This window comes from Caretta caretta, chromosome 3 (assembly GCF_965140235.1).
Source record: "Caretta caretta isolate rCarCar2 chromosome 3, rCarCar1.hap1, whole genome shotgun sequence".
NCBI lineage: Eukaryota > Metazoa > Chordata > Testudines > Cheloniidae > Caretta > Caretta caretta.
In genome coordinates this window covers 14442358-14455471 of record NC_134208.1, presented here as the reverse complement: position 1 = coordinate 14455471, position 13114 = coordinate 14442358, and the positions used below count along the sequence as shown (strand labels likewise).

The window sequence follows — 13114 nt, the reverse complement described above, 5'->3', positions numbered from 1 at the left end:
CCCTAAGCTGGAATAGGAAAAAGAAAAGTACTTGTGGCACCTTAGAGACTAACAAATTTATTTGAGCATAAGCTTTCATGAGCTACAGCTCACTTCATCGGATGCATGCAGTGGAAAATACAGTGGGGAGATTTATATACACAGAGAACATGAAACAATGGGTGTTACCATACACACTGTAACAAGAGTGATCAGGTAAGGTGAGCTATTACCAGCAGGAGAGCCAGGGGGCAAAAGACCTTTCGTAGTGATAATCAAGACGGGCCATTTCCAGCAGCTGACAAGACCATGTGAGGAACAGTGTGTGTGTGTGGGGGAAATAGTTTTACTTTGTGTAATGACGCATCCACTCCCAGTCTTTATTCAAGCCTAAGTTAATTGAATCCAGTTTGCAAATTAATTCCAATTCAGCAGTCTCTCCGTGGAGTCTGTTTTTGAAGTTTTTTTGTTGAAGAATTGCCACTTTTAGGTCTGTAATCGAGTGACCAAAGAGATTGAAGTGTTCTCCGACTGGTTTTTGAATGTTATAATTCTTGATGTCTGATTTGTGTCCATTTATTCTTTTACGTAGAGACTGTCCAGTTTGGCCAATGTACATGGCAGAGGGGCATTGCTGGCACATGATGGCATATATCACACTGGTAGATGTGCAGGTGAACGAGCCTCTGATAGCGTGGCTGATGTGATTAAGCCCTATGATGGTGTCCCCTGAATAGATATGTGGACACAGTTGGCAACGGGCTTTGTTGCAAGGATAGGTTCCTGGGTTAGTGTTTTTGTTGGGTGGTGTGTGGTTGCTGGTGAGTATTTGCTTCAGCTTGGGGGGGCTGTCTGTAAGCAAGAACTGGCCTGTCTCCCAAGATCTGTAAGAGTGATGGGTCATCTTTCAGGATACGTTGTAGATCCTTGATGATGCGTTGGAGAGGTTTTAGTTGGGGGCTGAAGGTAATGGCTAGTGGCATTGTTATTTTCTTTGTTGGGCCTGTCCTGTAGTAGGTAACTTCTGGGAACTCTTCTGGCTCTGTCAATCTGTTTCTTCACTTCAGCAGGTGGCTATTGTAGTTGTAAGAACGCTTGATAGAGATCTTGTAGGCGTTTGTCTCTGTCTGAGGGGTTGGAGCAAATGTGGTTGTATCGTAGAGCTTGGCTTAAGGTCTTCCCCCATCCCCCCTCCACTATCCTGCTGGTAATAGCTCACCTTACCTGATCACTCTTGTCACGGTGTGTATGGTAACACCCATTGTTTCATGTTCTCTGTGTATATAAATCTCCCCGCTGTATTTTCCACAGCATGCATCCGATGAAGTGAGCTGTAACTCATGAAAGCTTATGCTCAAATAAATTTAAGTCTCTAAGGTGCCACAAGTACTCCTTTTCTTTTTGTGGATACAGAGACTAATACGGCTGCTACTCTGAAACCTTTCGTTTATGCAAGGCACTCAATTTAGCCATATGGAGTGGAAATCTATCAACTTCATGAAAAAACTGGTACAGATACAGACAGACATCATCTTCCTTTCCAAATGCAAACAGATGGACATCGTACCAGAAGGACTGAAGGTAAAAAATCCATTACAATCTACATACTACACAGATTATGCTGACAGCTTGTGCCACACACTCTCAAAGAAACTGCAGAACCACCTGATCAACATCCTCTACAGCAAACAGGGAAAGATTAAGAATGAGCTCTCAAGACTGGATACTCTCATGAAAAACCAACCTTCCATACAAACTTTCTCGTGGCTGGACTTTACAAAAACTAGACAAGCCATTTACAACACACACTTTGCTTCTCTACAAAAGAAAAAGGACACTAAACTATCTAAATTACTACATGGTTCCCTTAACCCACCCAGCAATATTGTTAATCTATCCAACTATACTCTTAGCCCAGCAGAAGAGTCTGTCCTATCTCGGGGCCTCTCCTTCTGCCCCTCCAGGCCCACGAACATGATACAGTTCTGTGGTGACCCAGAATCCTATTTTCAACATCTCCGACTCAAGGAATATTTCCAACACACCTCTGAACAACATACTAACCCACAGAGACCTTCCTACCAAGACTACAAAAAGGAGGATTCTGGGTGGACTCCTCCTGAACGTTGAACCAACAGACTGGACTTCTACACAGACTGCTTCCACCGACGTGCACGGGCTGAAATTGTGGAAAAGCAGCATCACTTGCCCCATAACCTCAGCCGTGCAAATACATTTGTTAGTCTCTAAAGTGCCACAAGTACTCCTTTTCTTTCTGCAGATACAGACTAACACGGCTGCTATTCTGAAAGCTGGAATAGGTGAGACTTCTGGTAAGCTTTCTAGCATGCATGTGGGTTCTTTTGTTTTAATATGTTTTCTCTGTAATGCTTTTATCTTAAGAATAAATGTGCTTGCTTAGAAAGAGCTATGTGCTAATTTATAACTGCAGGTGATACACTGGTCATAGCCTTCACAGGTGCTGGCCTGTTTAGGCAGTCTGACTTGCTGGGGATATCACAATGTAAAGCAGGGAGTTGTGCAGCCTTAAAATCGCTGTTCAGGAGGGAATGACACTCAGGTCTCCGCCCAACATAGGTGATGGCTGGGAACTAGAAGCCTAAAGTGGGTGCCTTTATTGGACCATGAAGGGGAAATACAGGTGTAGTATTACCCTGAAACTGTGGCACACATCATTATCTCTGAAGCTGGACCAAGAAAGCAATGAGCTAGGTTTTAGAATGAAATTCACCCCTTCCTGCTCAAAGCGCACGTAAGCAGGGATGGAGCAGGGAACTGAAGAGTAGTGTGTATGGTGGAAGCAGCAGCCAGTGACAAAGTAGACACTTGAGAACCATAACTGCTGCTCTCTGCCAGATTTAAAGGGCCAGCCCCCAGAAATGAACACTGGGGGAAAAAATCCCATAAACTGGCTAACATGCAGTGGGGAGCACAGACAGTCCCCAAATAGTGCTCTGGCTGAGTTGTAGCCCTAGGACTACTCGCGGTGTGTCAAGGTAAGTGCATGCATAAGGATTGGGGCCTAAGTGACTCAGGAGGACTTGGACTCCTAAATCACACAGGTGCTTTTGAAAATCCCACCCTGTATTTTTAAGGAGCTAAGGGCATAGGTGCTGACTCCGTGGGTGCTCCGGGGCTGGAGCACCCATGGAGAAAAATAAGCAGGTTCTCAGCCCCCCACCAGCAATCAAGCTCCCCCTACCCCCACCTCGCCTCCTTCTCATCCTCTCCCAAGTGCACTGTGTCCCCGCTTCTCCCCCTCCCTCCCAGCGCTTCCCACCCCCCTCTGCCACCTAACAGCTATTTGGCAGTGCTTAGGTCTTTCCCAGAGGGAGTGGGAGGAGCGGGGCCACAGCATGCTCAGGAGAGGAGGCGGAGAAGGGGCGGGGACTTGGGGGAAGGGGGTGGAATGGGGGCAGAGCGAGGGCGGTACAGGGGCAGCGACAGGGGCGGGTCGAGCACCCACTGGGCCGAGGGGAAGTCGGTGTCTATGGCTAGGGGAACCCTTTGCCCTAACATGAAAGTGAAGAGCACTCAGCCACAAATATGAGTGAATAAGTCATGGTTACCCTAAATTCTGAATGACTTCAATGGGAGCAGGATACAGCCCAGAGGATGTAAAAGGTTTTGAAGAGAGATTCTATTAAAGGTCAGATGAAACAAGAGATGTGCATTAGTTAGCTGGATAAACTCAGAGAAAAGCCAGCTGGATCATATACATAATTGAGAAGGGGGAGGGAAGTATATGCAGGGAGAAAGAAATAAAAGCAATGCAATAACTGAACACAGATGTCACAAATGCACATGGCTAGGCTTGTGCTCCTGGCCAGGAGGCTACGTCCCATCCTAAAGCAGAAGGTGGTGTTTTTTACTTCGGTCACTCGTTAGGTGTCCAGGAGTAGACACTGCCACAGGTCAATATGCCTTTCTTGAATCAAAGTGACAGAGCACATAGTCTAGTTTTTGATTGGGATCAATATTGTTAACTTTATTTAAGAAGATAAAGAAAAGAATGCAGCAGTGTTTCTGAGCAGTGGTGAGATTACATGTGCACATGCCCCATCAAACAGCCTATTTTAATTAAAGATCTCATCAATTTCAATCCTCGTAGCAAGTAGGAGAGGATATTGATGGGACTGGTAAATTCAGCAGGTAGTTCATCCAGCTGCGGGACGCTTCACTTTACATAAAGGATGGACTTGTCAAGCCTCCCACAGAATAATAATAATAAAGAGAAGGTACTTGTAATGTCAGGGTAAGATGTGACGCAGTGTGTAAAAATGTCAAACAACAGAATGAAAGGGGGTGAGGTTGGACATGGGTTGGAACAGCAGGATCTCTGCGACAAATGTGGGAATTGTCTGATTTTTTTAGGAAGTCTCTTTAGGACGCTGTACTCATCACCTTGGCCTGGTTACCCTGTAGGTGCAGAAGGGTTAAAATGCTGCTCCTGGGGTAGAGCAGGAGACCAAAGGGTTTGTGTCATGCAACTGTCTGGGATTATATGAATGAGTTCTTAAGGACTGGCTGAAACTAACCCATATCAATGGAGAATCCAGAAGACAAAGGGACCCTCAATGCCTGCATAATTAACACAGTGGGACCCTCTCAACAAGGGAACTCAGGAGGAGGAGGAAAACGGACCAAAAGGTTACAGAAGGCTGTGAGCCCAGTTCTTATCACTAAGGCCAAGTCTACAGGGGTGGGTGGAAGGGGAAGTAGAAATGCTGGAGGGTAGGGATAGGGTCCAGAGTGACCTAGAGAAATTGGAGTACTGGGCTAAAAGAAATTGGATGAGGTTCAACAAGGACAAAGTGCAGAGTCCTGCATTTAGGATAGAATAATCCCATGCACAGCTACCGACTGGCTAAGCAGCAGTTCTGCAGAAAAGGATGTGAGGATTACAGTGGAAGAGAAGAGGAAGTTACTCACCTTGTGCTGTAATGATGCTTCTTCGAGATGTGTGTCCCCATGGATGTTCCACTTTAGGTGTCTGTGTGCCCCTGCACCTCTAATTGGAGATTAGAGCACAGGCAAACCCCTTCTCTACCACAGAGCCCTATAGAGAACTCCGAAGTAGAGGGGAGGAAGGCAGGTTGTGAAGTACCCACAGGGACACACATCTTGAAGAACCAGCGTCATTGCACAAGGTGAGTAACTTCCTCCTCTTCTTCGAAAGTGTCCCTATGGATGCTCCACTTTAGGTGACTCTGGAGCAGCACTCACCCCGGAGTCTTTTACTACAGAGAGTGCTGTGGAGTCAAAGATGGTGTCAGCAGCCAAATCTTCAGTGATCGCATAATGTTCTGCGGAAGTATGGACAGAGGCCCCAATCATTGCTCTATAGACTGGGGAGATAGGGGTATCCCTATGGAATGTGATTGAGGTAGGAACTGATCTCATGGAGTGCGTATGGACGGAAGCAAGCTGCGCCCTTACTAAGTGATTAATGCAACTAGAGACCCATTTGGATAGTCTTTGAGGAGATATCACAGAGCTTTTGGATCTTTCTGTGGACGAAAGGAAGAGTTTAAGGGTTTCCTGATGTCCTTAGTCCTGTCCAAGTAGAATGCTAATGACACAGATAAGGAAGAGACAACTGCTCGTTCAGTCAGAGGCTAAAGGTGGTAGAGAAGGAAGTGAGGGGGGTTCGCCTGTGCAGAGCTAAATAGCCTCGAGGCAGACCACAAGGGAGGGAGAGCACATGCACGGGCTCAACGGGACACCGCTACTAAAAATCTCAGATTAGGTGTCTGTGTGCCCCTGCACCTCTAAAGTGGAGCACCCATAGGGACACTACTTGAAGAAGCAGCTGGATATGAGTCATCGGTGTGCTCTTGTTGCCAAGAAGGCTAATGGCATACTGGACTGCATTAGTAGGAGCATTGCCAGCAGATCGAGGGAAGTGGTTATTCCCCTCTGCTTGGCACTGGTGAGGCCACATCTGGAGTATTGTGTCCAGTTTTGGGCCCCCCACTACAGAAAGGATGCGGACAAATGGGAGAGTGTCCAGTGGAGGGCAACGAAAATGATTAGGGGGATGGGGCACATGACTTACCCGAAGAGGCTGAGGGAACTGGGCTTATTTAGTCTGCGGAAAAGAAGAGTTGGGGCGTGGGGGGAGATTTGATAGCAGCCTTCAACTACCTGAAGGGGGGTTCCAAAGAGTATGGAGCTAGGCTGTTCTCAGTGGTGGCAGATGACAAAACAAGGAGGAATGGTCTCTAGTCGCAGTGGGGGGAGGTCTAGGTTGGATATTAAAAAAAACTGTTTCATTAGGAGGGTGGTGAAGCACTGGACTGGGTTACCTAGGGAGGTGGTAGAATCTCCATTCTTAGAGGTTTTTAAGGCCTGGTTTGACAAAGCCCTGGCTAGGATGATTTAGTTGGGGTTGGTCCTGCTTTAAGCAGGGGATTGGACTAGATGACCTCCTGAGGTCTCTTCCAACTCTAATCTTCTATGATTCTACAGTAGAATCTCAGAGTTATGAACCCAAAGTTATGAACTGATCAGTCAACCACACACCTCATTTGGAATAGGATGTACCCGATCAAGCAGCAGCAGAGACAAAAAAACAAAACAAATATAGTTCAGTACTGTGTTAGATGTAAATGACTAAAAAAATGAAGGGAAAGTTTTTAAAAAAAGATTTGACAAGGTTCGGAAACTGTTTCTGTGCTTGTTTCATTTAAATTCAGATGGTTAAAAGCAGCATTTTTCTTCTGCATAGTGAAGGTTCAATGCTGTATTAAGTCAGTGTTCATTTGTAAACTTTTAAAATATCTCAGATTAACTCCTTTCTTGCAGAGGAGACAGAAGTGACGTTTGAGGAGGGATTTGCCTGAGGAGAAGGGGGTGGCTTCACAGGATAGTATGGGGAAGGCAGGGCAACACTAGAAAGAGGTACCCACACATGTATGGAAGAACTGAAAGGACCTGGAGGCTGGCATCGTTTGTGGAGCAGAGGTTGGAACTGGAGGCTGGAGCAGAGCCGTGCAACCCCATCTTCGTTCTGGCCTCCCTAAGCACGGTGGGACTACACTGGTTCTCTGCTGCATTTAGGTGTTTCCATGTCCCTAGAGGAGGCAGTGCAGGACCTGCTCCTTATGACATAGCCACACAGTACAGTGTCTGTATTTGCGGTTTATTTTCATATACTTTTCCAACTAAAGGAAAATCAGACAAAGATTTGCTCCTTAGACTTTACTGCATTAACATCCAAATGCCACTAACTCTACTGGATTTGACCACCTCTATGCTGAACACAGGTGGTTTTACCTGAAGGTCTCTGGGCCTAAAGCATCTGCCAAATATATGACAAAAAACAAACAAAAAAATGTACATGTAAAACAGACCAATTAGGGTAGTGGAGTAAAAATCAAGCAACCCTGACACAAAATATTAGAATAGATATTTTATTTAGCTAAATTCTTGAAGCAATCTGAATACCTTTACTGAACTCCCTTGTACTTTTAGAGACAATTTTTAAATACAGTCATACGAAATATTCCTCACAGATAGAACATGACTGAGAAATTACAGCTTTCTTAGAAAGCACACAAGGCACCAGGCATTGTAACCAAAGCTACATGGCTAGCTCTTCCTAGCTGATGATTGATCATGTACTGTAAATGGTTATTATAAGGCTGATTTTGTGGCGTGATGTTTCAGTGTTACATTGATTGCTGCCTCTTATCCAGGCACTTCTCAATATCGTCAAGCACCTGTACAGCTGCCTTTGGAATCCGAGTCCCAGGACCAAACACACTGGAGACACCAGAGTCATAGAGGAAATCATAATCCTGTTCAGAAGGAGATTTAAATAGTTAAATACTGGAACATGAACTATATCCTTACAGGTTTCACAATGCATCCGATGAAGTGAGCTGTAGTTCATGAAAGCTTATGCTCAAATAAATTTGTTAGTCTCTAAGGTGCCACAAGTGCTCCTTTTCTTTATACCCTTACAGCATCTATGAGTAATTCTCCAAAGAGCACTAAGATTGAAGGCTTGCAACTGCTCCCAGAAACAGGCAGCATTCACTGGGAACGGCAGAATAAAAGCTCAAACATACAACATAAATTCTGAACAATTTCACTGTAAGGGTTCTGTCAGTTTAATGTCAGATTCCCTGACATTTTCAAAGGGACACGGAAAGAGGCTCCGATATTCTCTCACTTCTCCATCTAAACTGGTGTGTGGTGTAGCTGTGTAAGGTTAACAGAAGCTATGTTTCACCCAAGAGCTGGCTGCATTTAATTATTATTAAATAATTATCAAAATATGCAAATTATCATTAATTTTCTGTGGTAGCACCCAATCTAGGTTACGAGTTTCCCAAATGCTTAAGCACAGTCCTTACTCCAACGAGTTCACAATCTAAGGACAAAGGAGTGAGAGAAATCAGGGGAAAGAGAACAATATGTAATTTATATACTGGTCAACTTGATTCATTTCAGGCAGCATAGAAGAGGTTCCTAAAGGGACTTAAATGTGAACAGGAAAGGGGCTTAGAGGAGCTCAGGTGGGTTAAACCAGGCATTAGAGGGCTTCGTGGCAGAAGGCATAGAAGTGATTGTGTGGGAATCTGAAAAATGGTGAACAACCTCGGGAGCACCGGTGGAGTGGAGGGATGGCCAACACCAACCCTGCCAAGGGAGGACAAGTACAGAGAACCAGTAAGACTATGGGCTGTGTATCTGTGTTAGTATAGTGCCTCACGCAGTGGGGTCCTGGTCTCTGACCGGGGTTCCTAGGTGCTACACACAATACAAATAATAAAGTATTCTAAGACAAGATCTGGCCTTTAATTAGCAAAGTGCTTTACATTCCTTCGGGAAGAAAGGCACTATAAACAAAATAATATTATTCTGAAGATTCCCCTCTACTCTTGAAGTAACAGGCTGAATAGATCATTCCTGCTTCTACTTGTAGTGCACGCAGTTTTGGAAAGCGACTCTTGCTCCTCCACCATAGCTTCTGGCTTATATATGAGTGAAGTACTGCTGCTTAGGAGGACTAAAGAATAGGCCCATCTAGTGGACACATTTACACTTGGCAGTACAGCAGCATCTGCCCCTACATGAGTCAGTCACGGAAAAAGGAAACTACTCTACACGGTTCATTTAACACCTGTGTCTGGTACGTGTAACTGTGGTGAACCTTTATTTTTTCTGAGCAGAACAAAATTCCAAATCCTTTGGGGGAGAACTGAGTTGGGAGCATACATCAAATATATAGTAAGCCCAGTTGCCTGATTTACAAAGTGCAACAGCTTTCAGTGCTGAACTGAATAATTCTAATTTTTAAAAATCGGGAAACAGTTGAAAAGTCCATATGAAAACAACCCCATGCGGCTAGTTTTTTTCTGAACAAAAGCAGCTTAATGCTTTATTCTGCCAGAGCGTTACAAGTTAAGCCAGAACAGTTACATGTGACAACCCAGGGCTTAACTTGCATGAAAATTGACATCAGCAACCTTTTTCTGTGACTAGCATGAAACTTGAAACTGACCCTAACTGACTCTTGTGTAGGAAAGCCTTCAGCATTGTAATTCCCCTATGATGTTAAGAGTGCATAGCAAATAGCTAACAAAACAGAGCAGGCTGAAACTGAGTGTTCTTACGCTGTAAGGTATATTTGTTCCTGAAACAGATGCAGAGCAGTACCTGAGGGGGGATGACACCTCCACACATGACAAGAATGTCAGGCCGGCCAAGTGCCTTCAGCTCTTTGATGAGTTCAGGAACAAGAGTTTTATGACCTGCAGCTAATGTGCTCACACCCACACAGTGCACATCAGCATCTACAGCCTGCTGGGCCACTTCACGGGGTGTCTAAAGAGAGAAATTAAACAACAAACAGCAATTCGTGCTAAAGTGACTGCTGAACAAGAACTGCAGGGAAAAAAGCTGCATTCAAAATACACTTTAAGGGACAGATTTGATTAAATAATACCTGAAAGAGTGGGCCTATGTCCACATCAAAGCCAATGTCTGCAAATCCTGTAGCTATAACCTTAGCTCCTCTATCATGGCCATCTTGACCCATCTTGGCAACAAGAAGACGAGGTCTGCGCCCTTCACGCTCCATGAACTTGTTTACTCTATTTAAAAAATAGATTTTATTCTTCTACGTCACTGTCATTCATTAAAAGAGTCTAAAAAAAAAAAAAAAAGACAGGCTACTCGTGGCAACTCCTGCACCTTACACTACACTAGCAACCAACTTGGTTGGTTCATGCAGCATGCTCACCATTTTAGTATTTCACTTTGAATGGACAATGACAGGTTCCCTTTATAAAAAGGCTTTGAGTAATAAAATGTTGCTTAGTTTGCAAATTTGTTTTTTCATTCCCACCCCTGCTTTGCTGCTCTTATTGAAGCAAAAAATCTTGTACTATTTGGGGCGCTGATGTATAAAGCACGTCCAACTTTAAGCACGAGCAGTTTCATTGACTTCAAAAGTGTCTGAGTACCACACACACAATATAGACCTCTGTCCTAGAGATTACAAGTGAAGTGGCCTATAAATATGACTTTGTCCATCTACTACCACTGCAGTCTCTAAAGCATAAGGATGCTAATCCTTTTACTCTGCTCTGTTAAATAGGAGTCATCATATTAATTCCACTAATAATGAAGTGACAGATTTAGAGCAGCTCTGTAAAAATTTATGAATACTGCTGTTTTTTAAGCTGTTTGCTGCATGAATATATTGGTTTAGTTTAAGTGTGGGCTCCTTGGGAAAAAAACAAGCAGGAAGGGAAAGAATGGTTCAAGATAAGACATCCATCGTCAATCACTTGACTGTTGTTAAGAGACAATGACAGAACAGGAAAAGGCCAGGAACACAGGAGAACAAAAATACTCCATCAGGTTTCAAAAGGAACACTCTCTCTCTCTCTCTCTCTCTCTCTCTCAAGACAAGGGGGTATTTGCTCAAGGGAACAAGGCTGAGAGACATGCACCTGCTGGGGTTTCTGAAGAAGTTAAGCCCCGCCTCAGTTACCACCATGGGATTCGTAACAGTTTAGGTAAAATAGACATGCATGTAGATTGCTTGTTGTTTTAAAATCCTGCTCTCTCTAATGCTCTGTTCCTCCTGCAGAACAATGACTTTAGTTTTAAGAAGGCTGCTTTGTTCCTGGGCACTAACTATCCAAGGGAAGAACTGCAAGTGCTTGAACTCAGACTTGCAGGATAAGCACAGTGGATACACAGGGTACTGTAGTCCAGGGTTTGCTCTCAGAGTGGGAGAACTGTAAAATTACACCCTGGGTCAGGTAAAGGCATGAGATCTGACACCTGAGGAGGAGCACTCAGAGTCCATAAATGGGACAGAGGTGCCTCTATGCCTGTAACTGTGACAGATGTATAATACTCATGATGTTCGTGTACAGAAAAGATGAGCAGTAGGCAAGATACATAAGGAGGTATGGAAAAAGTGTAGCTGCATCCACTGAAAAACACAACACTACATGTAAATTCGTGTTTGTTTTTTTTTTTGGCCTTTAAAAAGAGATGCTTCCATCCAGCAGCAATACCACCTTCAAGTCCTGCTGTGGAGATCACCAGCATGACCCAATCAGGAGTCTCCTTTTTAGGAATCTTGCAACTCTTAAGGTAAAGTGCAGGGTCTACAGCAGTTCTGAGTGGAGATCATCAATTCATATTACAGAAACACCTAATAGAGCACCTCAATCACCTCACCTAAGATGCTAGCAACAACGCCAGAAACTGGAAAAAGACACAAATGGTATCTGTTTCTCAAAGACGTGTAAAATTCTGCTCTTGGTGATATGAATGTGCAACTCCCACTGAGTTTAACTAAAGCTGCCTGAAAGTAGCCAAAGGCAGAATTTGGTCCTATAACATTATAGACATTATTGAGAGTGAATGTGGGTGCAAGAACAACCTGTAAAACCTGGTTTTTATGTTTAGTCATACATATAAATTCCTGCATTGTTCTGCAAATATGCTCAGAGTCCACTATTATGGAGCCTTCACGATATGCTGTCTCATTACATAGACTGCACCATCTAGGGATTCTAGAGGATCACACATGCAATACAAATGTCTAACATTAACTATGAGGTCATTTCCTTCTTCCTGACCCAGCAGCGAACTCTCACCTATTGATAGCATGAAGAATTTCATCGCTCTCCCCAAACTCCTGGCGGTAAGCTCCGCTGACCATTCGGTCACTGGCTCTGTGCTCCCCAAACACCTTCTTCATTGCCTCGGTTATTTCTCCAACGGTACACCTAAAATACACAGAGTTAAAATGTTAGTATCCTTAGGAGACTGAAATCAAAACAATGCAGAAATCCCCAGCAACAGCCTGATGATTAATCAGAAGAGCAAATTCAAACAAACTGCTGGAATAAAAAACCTTCACTGCTGTCAGGGCCGTCCTTAGGATTTATGGGGCCCTACATAGTATTATTAAAATGGTGCCCCTATGCCGACGGCAGCCTGGGCTCTCAGCCCAGGCGGGAGGAGGGACGAGGCAGCAAAGGATAGCGAGACGCTCGGCCCGCTTCACGGTGGTGGAGAGTCACAGCTCCCCACAGACACTCCCGTACCCTCTCCCTCATGCAGAATGGACATGCAAAAGGTACCTAATTAAAACCACTAAACTTGGGAATAAGAAATGTCAGTCACAGGTTTTTCGATATGCCCTGAAGTTTGTCAGACATTTATTTGCAAAAACTTTGTAGTAAGGGTGAGTCAGCTGTCTTGCTGAATACAACATTAAATATTATGGACTACACGATGCAGCTCTTCTCTGTTTTACATTTTCTTAATCAGTATTTCTAAGCTGATTTTATATTTTAAATGTACTCTTAAGCCTTCATAAAGTAATCATTTCAGATTACTACATATTTAACTCACTGAAATTAATCAGTCACAGTCATAACAATGTTCATTGCTTTTAGAAAAAGGGAACACTAATTTACTTTTATATGATCTCCATAGCAATAGACATGTTTATGAAATTTCACCAACTTTAAAAAATGTGTTTCCAAAGATTTTAGGCATAACAAAGGATTTTATATCTTACTAAGGTACCGATTTTGCTGGAGGGTTCTCTTAAAACTAGTTCAGCAGA

General features: G+C 43.8%; 1 protein-coding gene across 3 annotated transcripts in view; it reads right to left on the bottom strand.

Moving 5' to 3' along the window:
• Positions 1-7399: 7399 nt before the first annotated feature.
• The window catches only part of MMUT (methylmalonyl-CoA mutase), a 33932-nt gene continuing 28217 nt past the window's right edge, over positions 7400-13114 (bottom strand). Inside the window, exons 10-13 of one of the 3 annotated variants that reach the window (XM_048845728.2) lie at positions 12135-12266; positions 9959-10106; positions 9670-9837; positions 7400-7802 (exon numbers count right to left, since the gene is read on the bottom strand). In XM_048845728.2, coding sequence (XP_048701685.2) covers positions 7674-7802; positions 9670-9837; positions 9959-10106; positions 12135-12266 — 577 coding nt within the window. In that variant the 3' untranslated portion in view covers positions 7400-7673. Of the gene's footprint in view, positions 7803-9669; positions 9838-9958; positions 10161-12134; positions 12267-13114 lie in introns of those variants that run through there. The other 2 variants (XM_048845730.2, XM_048845731.2) reach the window with 2 other exon arrangements.